Source organism: Eurypyga helias, unplaced genomic scaffold (assembly GCF_000690775.1).
Source record: "Eurypyga helias isolate BGI_N326 unplaced genomic scaffold, ASM69077v1 scaffold30924, whole genome shotgun sequence".
Classification (NCBI taxonomy): Eukaryota; Metazoa; Chordata; class Aves; order Eurypygiformes; family Eurypygidae; genus Eurypyga; species Eurypyga helias.
Window position 1 is genome coordinate 24,090 of NW_010248659.1, and position 18,375 is coordinate 42,464.

Sequence of the window (18,375 nt, forward strand, 5' to 3'; positions counted from 1 at the left end):
TTCAGTTGTTTTCTACCTTTTCCTGTATTTTAGATCTGGGCATTTCTGGTTTTAGCATGTAGGTTGAAAGGAAAGAAGCAAATGAAGCATGTTACTACCTAAATAATCCTTTATGGGAGAAGGCATGGTTTGAGTCACCTCTACAGATAGTGCTAGGGTAGAAGGCTTCACTTAAAAATGCTTCTTAGATGTGGATTATATTTCCTTGAAATGCTCTGATATTAAAAACAAATTCTTTTTCAAGTTCTTACAGAAACTAGCTCCTTTTCCTTGCACACAAAGATTTTGTAGTCATGTATATAGTTAGTTATGTTTTGATACGTTTCATGTGCAATGTGAATGATTTCTGGTTGCTATGGGGACTATCACTTTGAGTGCTTTCCCAGCTTACTTCTAAATTCTGAACATTATATTAAAGAAATTTTTGCCCTTTAATTGCCTTGGTTTTGAAAGAGAGAAAACCACAACACTGTGGTCACCCTCATGCAGATATCTGACTGAATCGCTTTAGTGAAGTAAATGCACCTGATAAAGTAATAAAATTTTTGCTGAAGGAATCATAGAATCATAGAATCATAGAATGGTTAGCGTTGGAAGGGACCTTAAAGATCATCTAGTTCAAACCCCCCTGCCATGGGCAGGGACACCTTGCACTAGACCAGGTTGCTCAAAGCCACATCCAGCCTGGCCTTGAAGACAGTCAGGAAGGATTCCTAAATACTTGCGGATATGTGAAATTTCAACCATTCAGGTGTTAGCACTGTGGCAGAAATCTCTTGTACAGATACTGCGAGCTCTCTGTTCTGTCATTCGGAATTGAAAATGGCAGCCTACATTCCGTGCATTTCTTTTACTTTGCTACTTTTGCTTTACTGAAAAAGAGTTGGGCTGTCCTGTGTCAAATATCTTAGAGTGAGCTTTCCCCAAGCAGAAGGTAACCACCAACTTCTGTAGAAGCAGGGTCATATTCTGAAACCTTTACTTGAGTTCAGTGGGATTACTTGGGTATCCATTCATTGCAATTTGATGCTGGTATTTCTGGTTTGTACATGGGTAAGTTTTTCTGCATGTACTAAAAACACATTTTCAAAATGTTGACAGAACTGTGTTTGAAGAACTTAAATGATTTATCATCTTTTGATTTGATCAGGATGGATAAAGAAAATAATTTCAAACCAACAGGTAACACTGTTTAAAAATAAACAAATTTTCAAAAGGGATGTTGAGATAGTAGTGAACTACAAAGGGTCACAATTATTCTTTGACCCATTAAAAGGAGTACATAAATGTGATAGAGAATAAAATCTGAGAGATTGTTTGCCTAGAATATATGATCAGGTTTCTTTAACAAATCATGGAAGTTCATTCTCTTAATGTTGATCCATAAATAGATCTTCTCTTGTTGTTGCTGGAAGTTTTCTTGTAGATCAGGAGAAAATTGGGGAACATCACAAGGTAATTGGATGTGACACAGTGCAATGAAGGACAGGTTTTATCAATACCTGCTCTTCTCTACAATCCTCTGCTAGATGTGGTTGGCTTCTCGGCAACCACAGTTCACAGTCTGGTATATTAGTGTGAATTCATCTCTATTGGAGAAAACAGCAACTGGCATGTGTTTCTTTCTGCTGTTCTGTGACGGGGTCGGTAATATCCATCAGACAGCTGGGGGCAATAACATACTGCGTCGGTGGTGGTAAATCTCATAGAGCCCTGTAATAAGAAAATTAATTTGATTTTGTGACTTAAAAAAGAACACTAAAAAATACTTGGTATATTTTTTAAGGTATATTCTTCTTTTCCAGAGACTGGAAGATTAATGGCGTGGTATTATATTGCATTTGATACAGTGAAACAATTTTTCACAATTCAGGGAACAGAGACTTTAAATGAATTGGTAATTTAACTTATTAAAGAAAATTTATATATGTTCAGTTGATATTAAACAGAATCAAATGTAAGAAGCAGAAGGTTTTATTTCTTTTAAAGAGCTCAGTCTTTGTTTATGTAAAGCATAAAGTTTTAGACAGTACATCTAAATAAGTTCCGTATGGAGTATTTTTGAGGCTTTGTACTCTGAGATCTTTCGATTTCCAGCTCTTTCTCCCCTCACTAACCTTGCTTATGAAGAGACAAAGTTGCTGAAGCTGTTCTCTTTATGCATTAAACAATGTATTGTTTTGTGGTTTAGTAGTTATTTTTTATTGCAAAACCCAGCTGCGTGCAGAGCAGATTTCACTTTTAAAGGAATGTTACTTTCTTTCTGTTTTAAGGAATTTTCCTGTGTCAGATAACAGGTTGTTATTGCTATTGTTAAGTCACAAAAGATGTTTTTGTTTTCAAGCAAATGCTACAATGGAACAGGTTGGCCATGACAAAATGGAATGCTTGTTCTCCTATGGCTATCTTTGTTATTAAAGTATGAAGAACGTAAAGTGAAATACATAACAGATAGAAAAAACTATTTATATTTGCCTTGTATTTCCTAACGTGTTATGATTTTATGTGGTGTGGTTGATTTTGGATCATTTCGAGTGGAATAGTAATCTAAACAAAAAAAATTCCCCCCTTTTGTTATATAATAGCCCCTATAGGAAGATGAAAGGAGGTTGGGCAGTATGCAAAAGAACTGACTGACCACCTTTTCATTGTCATAGTGCCTAGACAATAAAATTTTTTAGAAGTTTTTTTTTTTAAGTAGGTAGAAGAGATAGAAAATGGCAAAGAAAACTAATAAAAAAGATAAATTGTTACAGATTAAAATGATCTCCAACTGCACAGAATTTCTGGATGTCAAGTTAAGAACAAATGAAAAGAAAATACTGAACTCTCTGAATAAAGACAAGGACAAAATAACTATCAGGTATAAAAAATAAATACATTGAAAAAGAAATATCTTTTTAGCAATAAATAAAATTAATACCAAAAAATATGTGTATTTTCATGCATAGGTTTCCAATGGAGGGGAAGATAAAAACGAGAGAAATGAAAATAAACTGGTAAATACTCTATTGTGCTGTTACTTTTTATTGAAAAACTGTCATTTCATGTTAGTCCCTGCTAAAATTTGTCTCATTTTATAAATTTCATTGTTTCTATTCTGAATTTTCTTTTGTTTTCCAGTAGAAATATCTATGTTGTTATACTTTGCTTACAGTATGGCTTATATATCTAAAAATATTCTTTTTCCAGTCTTATTCAGGCTCAGCTAGGATGCATTCCTATTCAAGACTTTACTTTGACACAAGATACTGGCAGAATATTTAGAAATGGCTTAAGAGTTACTAGATGTATGGTAAAATTTAATCCTTTTTTGACAGATAAAAGCTATGTTTTATTTGATTAATACAAGTCAGTCATATTTTACAGGGTTATCTGACTTTCTGGCATCATGTAAGAACAACTTTTCTGCTTTATTAAACTCTTTGATTTTAGCGAAGTGTTTCAGGTGCAAACTTTGGGAAAACTCCCTTCATGTGTCTAAACAACTGGAAAAAATTGGTAGGTACTAGTCAGAAATGATAAAGTTGTACAAGCTGATACAGAATCAAAACTCATAATTAGCCTGCTAATTTCTGGGGTTTCTGGTTATATAATAATTTGAGTCTCCTAATTACTCATTTGCCATGGTGGAGTACCACAGTTGTCAGAATAGTCAGTCATGATAACAGTAAAAGCAATAGTAATCTGTTCAGTAATTTTCTTTAGGCTTTCAGAGTAGTTCAGAGGTGGTGTTTGTTCTTGGTGCTTGTCTCAGTATCTTGGGTGTGTTCCATATTTTTGTGATGGCATCTCTCCTGGTAGGCTATTCCTTCCTTTCCAAACATCTGCCACTCATACACATGGAAGCCCTTTCACCTGCATTGACATGGATAGGGATCATAAAATAGAAATAAATTTACTGCCCATGAGGTTCTTATAAATGTAAGGATCACAAGTTTCTAATAATCCAAAAATGTAGTTACACTTGTTTGAGGTAATACTATAGATTTCTGCTTTTTTGTTTGGTCTTATCATACCATCATGCTTTCAGAACTCACTGCAGTGTTCTCTGTATCTCCTCTTTAAAGACACATCTACTCTGTACAGAGCAGTGTAGTACGGAGATCTGCAAATCAGAGAATGCCTCAGCCAGAAGTTCCATATGGTACAGTACATTACAGCCTCGCCAGCTCAGATGCAGAGGCTGTACTGCTTCATTCATGTGGATTCAAAGCAAGGGACAGGGCTTATTCAGCTTGTGTGCAGCACAGTACAGTGTGGTAGGAACTCATTTCCACTGCTTCTGGATCTGTGCCAACATGCACTTGGTCATCTGAGGAGTCTGTCTCATGTTCAGCGTTTCTAGGGGTTAGGATGAGTGGGATAAACATGGCACTTGCGGGGCAGACAAATCCTTTCCTGTACTCTATATTCAACAGAATAAAGTCACAGCTCTGTTTTCCTTTCAGGGTTTGTTTGTTGGGGTTTTGGTTGTTGAGGTTGGGTTGGTTTTGGTTTTGGTTTGGTTTGGTTTTTTTCCTATGCTGCTGTTGTTCTTGCAGCATATGTTACAAAGAATTGTTAACTTTCAAAGTTCTGTTTGTTCTGCTCACATGCTCTTTTTAAACTGTCTGCTGATAGTTCACTCTCCATCCCTGAATCAAATGCTGACTTGATGCCTATATTATGATGTCTGATTCTTGACCTCTGTCATGCTATGGCTGCTAAGCCTATTCCAAGTCTTTGTGAAGTGAATTGTCTGAGCTCACAGGAATTTACTGATACCATGTAACCTATTCAGGAATCACTAGTTTTTAAACTCTCATCTCAGTATGTGAGTTTTAGAATCTTAAAAAAGCTTTATTAACCAGTATTTCCTTTGTAAGAGTGACGGTTCTTTAACATTTGGCCTTACTGAGACTGAGGATTCAGTTGAAGTCTTACTGCATTTCTCCAGAGATCTCTATTTGTTACTCTTGTCCAATAATTATGCTTCCTTTTGTTGCTGTATGATAATGCTTGATTTCTGACTGCTTGTCTGACAGACAGGATAATGATGAGTCGCCATACAGGACTTTATCACCCTTACTACTTGTTCAGTTTGATTTCCACCTCCATTTTTTTCATTCAGAAATAGATGAAAAGTCTTATTTCTATCTCATATTTTCTTCACTGGTGGAAAACCTTCTGCCATTTTAGGAATGATGACAAAAGAACTAGGCTTCAGCTTCACTTCTAAATAAACAAGGCAACAGCTCTAACTGAAGTAGCTTTAGAAGTAGTAAGTGAGAGTCTTCATACTGTTTGCTGAGCTTCTGCAAAAGAGAGGGGAGATGGTAGAAGATACTTTCCTAAGTCAGGCCCAAAGGTGTTCAAATATATATAAAAGGATGAAAAGTCTTCTGTTTCTCTGAATCATTAAATTCTTGAGTTGAAAGGATTCTTTTCTTATAAGATTGATGTATTGTCTTCCAAGAAGAAACTTTAGAGTGTCTTGAGAGGTTTCCCACTTAATTTTCAGATCTCTTTTACTGTTTCTACAGAGCTACATATGAAGAATCTACATACTCATTATAAGTAGTTGGTACTATCTCTTATGTAAAATTATTGAAGTTATTGTAGTAGCCTGTAGTTCTGGGTAACGGAAATGCCTTTCCTTAAGCTGTGATGACTCTAAATCGCACTGGAAGTTTGAAAGAACTGGCAATCACAAAGAGGGATAAGATGGTATGAGGAATTCTCTGTCACTCTGTTTTTGTGGCAGATGAAGCCTTGGGAATTCTTTTTGCTCAAAAACATTGAGATTTCTTATGACTTTAACGTAGTTAAATAATTCCTTGGATGGTGAAAAAAAATCTCAGACAAAGAATGCTCTGTGATGTGCTTTTTTCACAGAACACATTTCTTGACTCTTGTAGAAAGTGATCTAAAATCTGGTTTACCATAGAAAATGTAACTAAAAACTGTCAGTATTGAAATAATGAATGATTTCACATTCAATTCATATTGCATTTCTTTTTTCTCTTTACTAATGCGTAAGTGAAATTAAATAATACTCAAGTATTTAATCAACTGAAAAAATGTGGTGATATGCTGGGCAAAAAGCTGGGACAAACATACTATGAAATTATTTCTGCTTTGATGTTACCTACTATAATGCAGTTGTTGAGAATAATTTGAGGTAAGAGATTGTCATTTAACAGCATAAAACTTAAATTTTTCACAGGTGTATCACTGTCAAATGCTATGGTAAATGCTGGGCTGACATCATTTAAAAAAATAGAAGACACAAATGCAAGGGAACTTGAATTGGTAATTTATTATTTTGTATGCAGATAAATAAGATAAGAAAAATATTGAGTATTAATACTGGTACCAGTAAAAATGTTATATGATTATCAGCAAAATTGAGTGTTTTAAGTGGTTTATTCATTTATACTATTCAATTTAAAAAAAAAAGTGGCAACTGCTATTTTTCCTTGAAAAAGTGTATGCTGTTTTATTCTAGCAAATTTAATACGGGTGATTTCAGTGATTCAGCTGGTTTTGGAAGGCAGCTTAAATATGTAAAATTTCATCATTAACCCAGTTTGAAACCAAGTACAATATACATTTCCCTTTTAGCAGTGTTAGAAAAATATAAAAGGAAATATGTATTTACAATTTCTTTTCACGTATGTTAATGATGAGAATCCTGAATTTCCATTATTGCTGGTTTCAGTTAAAGATAGTGTTGTGGTTTAACCCCAGGCGGTTATCAGGCATCACAGAGCTGCTCACCCACCCTCTCCCTGCTCCTGGGGAAGCTGTAAAGTCCTTGACTTAGTGTAAGCACTGCTCAGCAACAACCAAAACATCAGTGTGTTACCGCATTATTCTCATCCCAAATCCAAAACACAGCACTATACCAGCTACTAGGAGGAAAATTATCTCTATCCCAGCCAAAACCAGGACAGATAGTCATAGAATAAAATTATTCGGAATCATCTATAAAGCACTTCTTATTTTAGGGAGGTTAGATTTCACCCCAGGACAAGTTCTTTTGTTCTTGGTTTCTTTTCTGAGAAAACTGGTTTTCCAGTGTTCTACAAGATATAATGGATTTATAAAGGGAATTGATCTTACTTGGATTTTTGCGGTTTGATTTTAGGAATTTGATTTCTCTTTTCTGCCCACTTGCAGTTTTCCTGACATTTGTTTTGTTTTGACTAAAGCTAGGGCAACATAGAAGAGTCATCTCTCATAAAACCTGCATAGTCAGGTTTTGAGGTCGTTGACTAGTTCATTGGCTGTTACCTGAACAGAACTGGTAGCAACATGAAAAAGTATTGGAATTTTCTTTTGGTTATGTTGGTATTCAGGGCATCATTGACAGTAGAGAACCAGGAGTGATAAGGGATTTTGTTGATAGCATAATTACTCCAGTGACTGTGGTTCCTTGGATTTACATTTCTGTTGGCATCTTTGATCAGCTGAACGTATTGGAAATGAAATTAAATCTTTGCAGATTTTAAACAGACATCCTCCTTTTGGAAACCAGATAAAAGAATCTGTTTTGCACCTTCCAAAATATGAACTTGACATTGAACAGGTAAATGCTTTTCCTTTTTTTTTTTTTTAGGTTTTTTAATGCTGATATTATTAAATAATAGAACACATACCAACTTAAATAAATTTTGAGCCTTTGTTGGCAGATTACACAATATCAAGGCCTCCTTCCACCTTAGCATGTATAATCAAACAACTAAACATCGAAGGAGAGCCTTGGAGTAGACATTCTCTGTAGTACGTTGGCCTCTCTCTCGTTAATAGCATTTTATGTTACAAATGCAAACCAGTATATTCCACATTCTAGCATTTTATGAGAATGACAGGTCTCTTCTATCTTGAACATAAACAAACCCTGGAGACAGAAAAACATCAATATAAAACTTATTGAAGAAGCATTTAGTCATTTTTACTTTCTACATCACACTTCGGAAGAGAGAAAAAGTAATTTATTACATTAACCTAGCTGGTGCCCTTTCAGAGGAAGGGTGCAATTCCATGTGCAATCAAGAACTTAAAGGTTCTGATAGGCATTTTGTCTTCAAGGAGGCCATGTAGCCACTCTGCCATTCTGAAATGCCAAATTTGAGCAATAGCCTGAAAGTGTCTCGTGAAGTTGGTACGAATGAAGACAACTTTGAAGTTAAAAAGTCAGTGAATGTGTGAAATACTGTTGTTGTAATGATCACTTCTGGTTTAGTTTTTCATTTAGTGTAATGCCAGATGAGTGTATCTAAAGTTGTTCTCAGAAGTAAGGTGTAACAATTACAAATATCTTACAGAGGAATGCTGGGATGCCAAAATATACCTGGTTTTCTTCTTCTATCTTTCTCTTTGCATTGAACAGAGGAGGATTTTTCAAGTGCTTAATGTAGACTGTCTTTTATTCTCAATACTTAATCAAATTTAGGATATTCTGCTATGGGCAAGTTAGTACTGTTTAATAGTGTCTTAGAACAACATATTAAAATTGTAACACAAAGTGAAATTGCATGAATCAAGCTTTTGTGCTTTTATCAACAGTTAAGAAATTATGGAAGGGCATATATTTTACTTTGCATAGTTTAGCAGTTATGTCTTCTTTTATACATTTTTTTCCCAGCTTCCAAAATACAGTGATATACTGGCTGAAATCTTAGTAGCCATCAAATTAACAAACTATGAGCAGCTACAGACAAAGAGAACAGCAACAGACTTTCACTATGTTACATTGGTCATAGGAGATGCTGACAACCAAGTCATTTTTAATCAGAAAATTATGTATGTATGATCAGGTTTTTTTGTCTCACCTCTTTTAATGGGTATTAGATTTTAATCTTTTCTGTGACTTGCAGATTTGCAATACTTTCTGCTGGTGTCACATGGTACAAAATTATTCTTTATCTACAGCGTTTTCTAGTCAGTTGTCATTTAAAGTGCTGCACAAGATTCAAAAACCCCAAAACCATGCCAGTGTGCTTGTCAGTACAGAGACTGTGTGTAAATATCTGTGCAACACTGATGCCATATTATGGCAGTCATAATAATTTCCACATAAATATAAAACAAGTAAAATACCTGTTAAAAATATACATCCTCAAGTTGTTATATACTCTTATTAGCTGTATTGCTTTAATTATATCATATTGTCAAAATTTTTCACTCAGAGATGGAATTAAATTTTCCAGTTGGCTAAGATACGCTTGTAGCAAAAGGGAAAAGAGAAATAAATTCTTTTCCAACTGCGTGACCTTCACGTGAGTTCTGGCCAAAGTCTGGTGCTTTTGGCAGAACTGAAAGTGATCTACAGGATCCTGGCTCTCTTATTGCCATAAATCATATATCATTGGAAGGTTATTCTGAGGCCACTTGTTAAGCAAAATCCAAGAACTACGACCAAGTAAAGGCTCCTTTGCTTGGTTACAGATGCCATAGTATATGGCATTTGTTTTCATTGCCCATGTCTAACAAAACTGTACTGATACATTACAGGGATTCTGTGCTGCTGAAAACTGGAAATTGGACAAAGAAAATTGAAGTGAAAAGAGCTCTTAAATCAGAGAACATTAGTATAAATTTAATTAGTTCTGATTATGGTAAGTTGATTGGTATGCTTTTAATTTAAAAGTGACTGCATAAGAATTGTGAATAAATTATTAAAGCACTTTATATCAAGCCAAAAATATAATAAAATTAACTGATCTGGAAACACAATTCTATTACATGTTTTTTACTCGGTTGAGTATTACCTAACAGTCCTAGCATATTAATGGACTGGGAAACATCAAAACTGTTACTAGGACATGGTATTTTGATCTGTTGATACAGATTAGGATTCTCTTTTGCTATTCGCCTGAAGCTGAATTAACTTTCAGTGAGGAAAGTAAGTAACCTATCAGCTTCATAGGTTACTTATGATAGCTCTTCTCAGCAGAAGAGCTGTCTTTGTGAATGGTTAGGTTTTGCATTGTAATGAAAAAACATTGGGTATGGATTCATCTCCAGTAGCAAGAAATTTCTACAGTGGAAAATTTTGTGCCTTCACATGCATATTGGTCCCCTCGGTATCAATTTCCACCAATTGGAACTGTAGCAGCAGGTGAGGATTACTTATGCTGAGAAGAGCTGTCTTTGTGAATGGTTAGATTTGCATTGTAATGAAAAAACATTGGGTATGGATTCATCTCCAGTAGCAAGAAATTTCTACAGTGGAAAATTTTGTGCCTTCACATGCATATTGGTCCCCTCGGTATCAATTTCCACCAATTGGAACTGTAGCAGCAGGTGAGGAGAGACAGTGATGACCTTGAAACCTAGAACTTTGAAGTGCAATTTCAGAACAGACTGGCTGTATTAAATTCTGTCATCATGCCCCACCTGTAAAGAAGACGGCTGTGTGCTAGATTAACTGGTTTATTTGGTCCTTCCATGATAAACACTGAATATTGTTACAGTAATCAAGCCTTGAATAATCTGTATTCCTATGGCTAAACCTGTGGAAAATGAGATGAAGAAAACATTGTCCTTTTATTACTACTTGGCTATCTACAAGTTGTACTGAGTTCAGTAAAATTCAACGCTTTCATTTCTCTGAAATTGGTAACAGTGAAGTTAGTCTAAAAGCAGGTTTTCCTGTCTCTACTTATTTTAAAGTCTGCTTTTCTTTCGGACATGAAGGAAATCTCTCATTTTTATAAAAGCCTGTCTGGTTTTCCAGCAATATTTGCCTAATGAAAGGCAGAAATTAATTTTTACAAAGGGTGTCTGTCATAGTCTCATACAAATCTTGGTCTAATAAGGATTAGAACCCTTATTAGCATTCAACTTCAAAAGTACTATCAACTTACTCATTTTATGCTTATGCCAAAGCTGATAACTCCTGTAACAGACTGTAATACAGTTTTAAAGGTAAAATTATGTCGGGAGTGCAAAGCCATAGAGAAATGTAGTTTTAAAACAATACAGAAAGTCTGTTAAAGGGACTAATTTTGTTAGTCATCTAGTAACCATGTCTTTAATTCTGAAAACAATTATAATCTCAATCACAAAGAATCCATTCGTGTAATAGCGTGCTTTTAATGGTACATTACCTAATAAATTTCCATGATATTTTAATAATATTTATACTTTCTTAAACTCTTTAGAAAGCTGAAGGTAATCAGCAGTTCAGCAACAGTTTCTAGCAATTTTTTAAATATTTTTTTTCTTTTCTTCAAAGTTGGCCTTGATATACAGCAGGCATATACAGTCTTTTACTTAACACCAAAAACAGTGGGAAGCAAAGTGGTTACAAATCAACAACTGAAAGCTGAGTCTTCACTTGATAGGGATTATGGCTCCCCACAAAGTCTGCCAGCAGGAAAAGTAGATACAGGTAAACAGTCAGATCACAGCATCTGGCTAATACCAAAGTCATCAGAATTGAATTCTCAAGTATATTAAAAGTACAGTGCTGCTGCTTCTGCTTGACAAGTGCTGCAGTGCCATTCTTTGATAAATTTGAAAGCAAGAAATATCCTGGGTGTAATTTGGGAGTGGGCCTCTGGTTTTCAGTCACATTGATTAATTCCTTTCCAATTACATTGTTTGAGCAGCCCAAAGTTTTGTTGAAGGCAACAAAATTCTAGTGTCCCAGATTACTTCTAGCCTGTCTTTCACCATATGAAATACTCTCTCAACAATACATATGAAATAAAACCTCAGCATTTCTGTATTATATTTATCTAGGAGGCAGATCTAAACATGAGATTGCTTACAAGAAATATGGAAACAGAGCATGCAACCATCACTGTAAAAATAAAGATTTGTGTGGACATGACTGCTGTGAGTTGCATTAAATCTACTATTGCTGTTACTTTTAGACAAATATAATTTAGAATAGCTTCATTTGTACCAATAGCTACATTAACAGAAGCAATGTAAGTAAGAGAGTCAGGCTTGAGTTGTTGCTATGATGCAGTCATAAAAGCAGTAATAAAAAGCTTTGTCAATAACACTTTCATAGGCACTACAGTGATATTTTTCAGGAACATCTAGCATATGATTTAAAAGCAATGCCAAGCTTGTTACACTTTATATAATTATTGGTATGTTAAGTCTTTTCATTAGTGTGTTAAAACTTTAGGATCTTTCACTAGAAGATACTAAACTTAGTGGCAAAATTTCCATTGATCTGGAAAGACAGGATTTATCCCTTCTAAACTAATCTGAAGATTGTTTTAATTCCTTTTCTCAGGTAAAACTGGAGTATCTTCAAAGTCTGAGACAAATGGAGACTCAAAGTTTTTGTCGTACCTAGCTGATTTAAGGAGCAGGAACTCAATTTCATCTGTACCCCCAGTAAAACGGTTAAAGGTTCATTTGAATACAGTCAGCCATTGAATAGATTTATTTTAATCTGTTATGTATTTGTATATATTGTTTGCAGAGAAAATTTGATAACTAAATATGAATATTCAAGTTTGTCTTTTCTGTGTGGAATGCAAATAAACCCAAAGAAGTACAAAGGTACCAAAGGTCCAGGAATCTTTGAGAGGTTCTACTGCTGTTCTGCTCTTTGGAAGGCTTACAGTGATCCACTTCTGTGCATGTACTCTTTGGTTGTACTTTTATGGCATTTGATAGATTGTGGTGGGTGAGGTACAGAGGCATCATTGGAAGGTAGTGCACTGTGACTCGGTTTTGGCAAAATGAATGAAAATAAATAGTGGTATTTATCTGAGTAATACTAAGACATCTTTTTGCATTGACAGCTAGATCCACTTATTTATAAGAAAATCAGCCATGTTAGTTTTTAACCTCTGAACAATTTCATGGCTTAGACTCTGTCCCTTTGAATGTAGTACTAAACTAGTTCTTTCTGGATCGAGAATGGCATTTGAGATACCGGGGTGGTTTATTTCCTCCTCGCAGTTGTGTTTGCTTGTTTCTTTGCAACAGAGAATGATTTAGCCTATAGCTATCACAGATGAGAGTTTGTGATAACCAGCCTAACTTTGCCAGGGTACTTGGATAACTCTGCCAGAAACATGTAATTCAAACCTTTTTAACTGATTACATTAGAGAAACAGACATCAGAAAGATTTATATATGATCTTTAAAAACTGTTAACTTGATACAGTATTAATGATGACATTGATTGTAAAAAGACAGGTTTCAATATGTTTATAATTTATCAGTTACAATAATCTGCTTTCTTTAGATGCAGATGTTAAATCAAGCTCAAAAAGTGGATCTCAAACAATTTGTTTTTACACCTAAATCTTTGTTGCCAACATTGCCAAGGTACTGATTAATATAAATAACAAAAGAAGAAATGTCTTATTTTACACAGTTTGTTAAGTTGTAGCAACTGAAAACAGGTTTGTGAATAAAATTATTTTGCAGTTTTCTGCAACTGTTTTCCTGACATGTCATTGATTATTTTTTTCCAATAGGTCTAGCAATAAACAGTCATCTTCATCACCTTCAGTGGATCAGGTAGATAATGGTAATAGCTTAGGAGAATCTTGGAAAGACCTGCAGTCCTGGAATTATGGAAAGAGTAGTAAGTTATGGCTAATGTTTGAAACTATGATTTTCACTGTTTTGATTGGAATATACTTGTAAACTCAAACTTGCTGAAATTACTACAGCAAACAGTGTAGCATTATAGAACAGTGAGTGTATAAGAAAATATAGTGGCCTTAACTGGCTTTCTTTTTGGTATCGATAAGAATTTCTAATGTAGATCTAAGCATCTAAATGTACCTTTAAATAAAACCGTAACGACTAAATTAAATATATGAGCATCCAAATCTACAAATACTTAATGAAAAGTATGACTGTAATGTATTTCCACTGAAGCCACTTGGAATACAAGAGGTGTCTATACGTTTTCTTCTTTACCCTTTCTGCTGGAAGAAGTAAGGGAAATACAATCTTTTGTTTTGTAGTTGACAACGTGACCATTCAATAACTCAGTTTTTACCTAGTAAAACATCTGTCTGGAAAAACAAAATCTCCTCTTCTGTTTCCCTTTCCCGGGAAAGGCCACAGATGTTTTTACATTTGGTGTTAAATGATCAGTCTTCATCATCAGTACGTAACTATGATGTCCTCCTCACTGCATGCCTTTTGCTATTGTATTTGGTGACAGTAGATCGGTGTGAATCAGATTTTGATTAATTTGGCCAGTAAGTCACAACTCCAATGTTTGGATCGTACTCAGACGCTCGGAAACACGGTGATGAAATGCACTGAAACGTTTTTTAGTTCATACTGCCTTAAGTGTTGACACCTTAAAATAATTTTTTTTTCCTTAATATTTTGGTGATAGGATTGTAATCCTACCCCTTTAAATTAATGCCTCGTATTTTCCTGCCATGCTAATGCGCCTGCGGTAGTTGCTATCTGGTCTTAAGATGGAGGACTGTTGCATAGCCGTATCGTCAGTTGCTGGGGGCGGGCAGCTAGTGTATGATGATTGTGTTAAAAGATTAAAGTCATCAGAAGACAGATGGATATTCCAGGATAGCTGTAGTCTGTGATCCAGAACATCTTGAGGCAAATCATACAGGATCAAGGGGACATAGTAGACACTGCTGACTTAAAACCATCTCCATTGAGTGGTAGCAGAAATGGTAACCTTGGCCATATTGATAGGGCCGGCTGCATTTTAAAAAATGCACCAAAAATAGTTCTAATGAAGTAAGGCATCAGTTCATATGACTTTTGTAGGGTTAACTATATCTCTAATATGGTATCTTTCCATTCCATTAAAAAAAAAAAGTAGGTAATTAAGAACATGCTGTGAAACTGTAGTAACCTAAACCTAGAATTTATTTAAAGTCTGTGCGTCTCTGCAGCAGTGCACCAAGCTGACTGCGCACATCCAGAATTACAATAGCAGTGCCTTCCTGGTGTTGCCAGTGTCCATGGACCAGAATTTTTGATTTGAGCCTGTCCTGCTCCCCTTCTGTTGAAAGGGAGACCCGGAGCAGAGTTATTTAGGCATATTAGAGCCATGACAGCAGAATGAAGATCGCCAGCACTGCCTCATGCTGGAGGGTAGTATGGCAGAAAAGAGATGAAAAAAATTGGCAGACAGAATTGGGCTGGTGATGAAATGAGAAACTACAACAAACAAAAGGGAATGAGAGTAATACAGGAACCAGGAAAGTCTTCTTTTCACCAGGGGAAAAAAAAGTATTTTAATACATTAACTACATACTTTAATTAATAATTTTAACAACAATGCTTGAAAATGTGTTAGGGCTAGTTCTTAAGCGTTAGATGTAAGGAAGGCAGTATTCAGTGTCTTCTGGAAAACTGTGGAGAGAAGAAAGGACTGAATTAAAAGTATTACATTTGGAATCAAGCAGTGCTTCTGACAAAAGGAAAGAATTAAATTGCAGTGATTTTTTTTTTTTTCCCCTCTTGGAAACATTCAGTGTTTGGGAGTGAGGAAAGCCAAGAGATAATGGCATGGGAAAAAAAAAGTTAAAATTATTTGTGCATAACATGACTGATACAGATAACAGCAGATTGTTTTTCAGATCCTTTGGCTGTGGACTTTGAACTGAGAGATGATGTTTGGGATGATATTGATGATGAGAAATTAGTATCTGCTAGCAACTTTGCCGATAGAGAATTAGGTACAGTTATTTTAAATACAATAAGTTTCTTACTTCCACATTACTTTACAGGTTATTATTTGAGAATAGTTTTTCATAGTATTCAATGAATAGAACTACCTGAAATTTTTTGGTTAATTGACTTGACTGACAGGTTTATTACTCTACCTTGAATGTCGCCTAAATTGAAGCAAATTTGCTACAGAAGGGAGAGTTGCAAAGTCACAATTAAAAAATTTTGGGTGGCCTGCAACTGCATATTTGTTAATTTATCTGACTATTTATCTCTGCTTATCTTTACACTGGCCCAAAACCCACAGAAGAAATATTTCAAATGTTAATACATTTGGATAATTTTCAGGCTATTATTTATCATATTATGGAAAATATTTACAAGGGGGTTTGGCTCAGTTTTTAAAACTTTCATTCTTACGTGGAATGTGGAAATATCTGCCTTGAAATTCCAGATGAGTGTGAACCACTTTGCCAGTATACAGGAAGCAAAGCCACAAACGACATTTCAAAACAGTAAGCATTGTGTAATTTACTACAATTTATTATATATTTATTATAGGGTTGCTCACTTGTAAGAGTGAGTAAAATTTCAGCTTTTAGAAGGTATGAATTGTTGAATGGTATGAAATTTATTTAAGTGTGGAGGGAAATAAATAGAAAACCCAGAACTGAAAAGTAAATAATTTTGCACTTCTATAAAAATATGTAAATTATTCAACTCGATGTTTTCAGTTCAAGCACGTTACAAGATGAGACTGATATTCAGAAGTCCGTTGTTTCTGTGGTTAATAGCACATCAAAAGTGAATTTATCTGTACAGAGTGGAAATATAAATACGGTGAGTAAAAATATTTCCATAACAGAATTTCCTATAATTAGAGTATTTCATGTGTAAATATATTTACCATATCTGACTTATGAATCAGTTTGGACATAAGGAGTTTCTGAACCTTTCTGTGTTGTCCTAACACACATGCATCCTGTGTTCTGTGTGACATTCATGACACACAGAACTAGGACTTGAATTTTCTTTTTATAGCATGACTTCAAAACTATTTACTCAATTTGACTGTGGTTCTGCAAGTCATCCAAGTATATAATTATACTTACACTATAATATCAGTATAAATATCTCTACTGCATACTATAACAATCTGGCAGTTTCTCTTTCAGTAAGTTATTTTAACCATATACATTTTTAACATTTACAAAGCAGTTCAATTTTCAAGAAAAAAACCTTCCAGATCCTTCACAAGGGCTGAAAAACGTGCAATGTTCTTCGATCTCAAAAATAATCTCAGACTCTTCCAAATTCACTAGGAAAGAGGATTTTTTTATTCTCACAGAAACACAGGAAAAAGAAGTGGATCGCAGGTAATAAAAAGTTGTGTATGTTTTCCTGTTGCTTCAGTGTTCCAGTGCTTATTTCTTCATGGAACACAGACCTTTAGGGGATGTGTTAATTTATAACATTCATTTTAAAAAGATTAATTTTCACAATAATAGTAGCAGTTAACTTTCCTTAGAAAGGAAAATACTTTAAAATTATTTTGCTGGTCTTGGTATCTTTTGATTGCACTTTGTATAGTCTTCCTGATTTCATAGGTTTTGAGGTACTATACCTAATTTAATTTTTTTATTTGCTTTATCTTTATTAGATATCTCCTTGATGATGAAGTTAATGATGTCAAGCCCTTTCTTGGAATATTTGATGGCATTTTGTAAAGCATATAAACAAACTACATTGTAAGTGCTGTGGAGGAAAGTTACAGTGTTTTTTACAGAGTTAAGCCTTTAAATCCAGTTAAGAGAATTTGATTTCTGTTGTGTAACTATTTATCAGTAGCTGGATTGCTGCATAGGGTAGCTAATAACAAATTTGATGTTTAATTTATGGAATTCTAGGTATGTTATCTCATTTTGAAAAGTGCTTAAATATTTGTTAGCTGACTGTTTTCAGGAAAAATATTGGAATGTGTCAAAGGAAAATAGTTCTCAAACTGAGGGTGTTTTTATAAATACAGTAAAAATCGTATAAGGGAAAGTAAGCTGTTTATTACATGCCCTGCTCACAAGTACTCTTTAAATGAAAGACTCTTTCCTCAGAAATTTCTTAATGCTATTTGATTTTGTCTTTCAGTTTTTTTGCTGAATTTTTCATAGCACTGATTCTGTAAAATAATTAGATTTGTAAGTAAAAGTAATAGAATGGTAAGTTATTGTAGACTATATTCCTTTTGACAGTGCTATCAACTCGATGATAAAAAAAGTGCAACTTTCTTCAAGCACATGTGTTTCCAGACTCACCAAACCAGTTGTAAAATGTCTATAAACAACATTCTAAAGTTGAGTTTGGGTGTTCACTTTGACACCCAAGGCCATAAAATGGACATTTATGCATCCCAGTACAGATTTAGGCAACCAAGTATGGTACTTGGCTATCTTCTGTAGCTCTAGTGTTTGATCAGTAGATGTTGCAAGTTCAGTAGTTAGAAAAATACATTACATTGCCTAAAAAACAAGAGAATGTTAACTTTCACTGTTAATTATTCAAAATCTGTGGAATTAAAATGTTAAAATCACACATGGAACCTTAGTTGTCTGTTCTTTTAACATTGTTCATGGCGCAAACAAATGCAGTCACATTTTGCTGCACTACTTGCTTGTATTTTTCTCAGCTAATAACATTTCACTGAACTCCAGTGTTCCCTTATGCTTTCAACTTAAGTTTCTGGTT

General features: G+C 34.6%; 1 protein-coding gene across 1 annotated transcript in view; it reads left to right on the forward strand.

Annotated features, from left to right (window-relative positions):
* Positions 1 to 17,363, forward strand: part of HFM1 (HFM1, ATP-dependent DNA helicase homolog (S. cerevisiae)) — a 38,990-nt gene extending 21,627 nt beyond the window's left edge. The window contains exons 19-37 of the mRNA XM_010151142.1: positions 1,102 to 1,182; positions 1,806 to 1,897; positions 2,757 to 2,863; positions 2,952 to 2,999; positions 3,193 to 3,290; positions 3,370 to 3,501; positions 6,209 to 6,294; positions 7,490 to 7,573; positions 8,633 to 8,790; positions 9,502 to 9,605; positions 11,737 to 11,832; positions 12,245 to 12,363; positions 13,211 to 13,293; positions 13,446 to 13,555; positions 15,546 to 15,644; positions 16,091 to 16,151; positions 16,371 to 16,476; positions 16,855 to 17,012; positions 17,297 to 17,363. Coding sequence (XP_010149444.1) covers positions 1,102 to 1,182; positions 1,806 to 1,897; positions 2,757 to 2,863; positions 2,952 to 2,999; positions 3,193 to 3,290; positions 3,370 to 3,501; positions 6,209 to 6,294; positions 7,490 to 7,573; positions 8,633 to 8,790; positions 9,502 to 9,605; positions 11,737 to 11,832; positions 12,245 to 12,363; positions 13,211 to 13,293; positions 13,446 to 13,555; positions 15,546 to 15,644; positions 16,091 to 16,151; positions 16,371 to 16,476; positions 16,855 to 17,012; positions 17,297 to 17,363 — 1,889 coding nt within the window. The remainder of the gene's footprint in view (positions 1 to 1,101; positions 1,183 to 1,805; positions 1,898 to 2,756; positions 2,864 to 2,951; positions 3,000 to 3,192; positions 3,291 to 3,369; positions 3,502 to 6,208; positions 6,295 to 7,489; positions 7,574 to 8,632; positions 8,791 to 9,501; positions 9,606 to 11,736; positions 11,833 to 12,244; positions 12,364 to 13,210; positions 13,294 to 13,445; positions 13,556 to 15,545; positions 15,645 to 16,090; positions 16,152 to 16,370; positions 16,477 to 16,854; positions 17,013 to 17,296) is intronic.
* Positions 17,364 to 18,375: the final 1,012 nt, after the last annotated feature.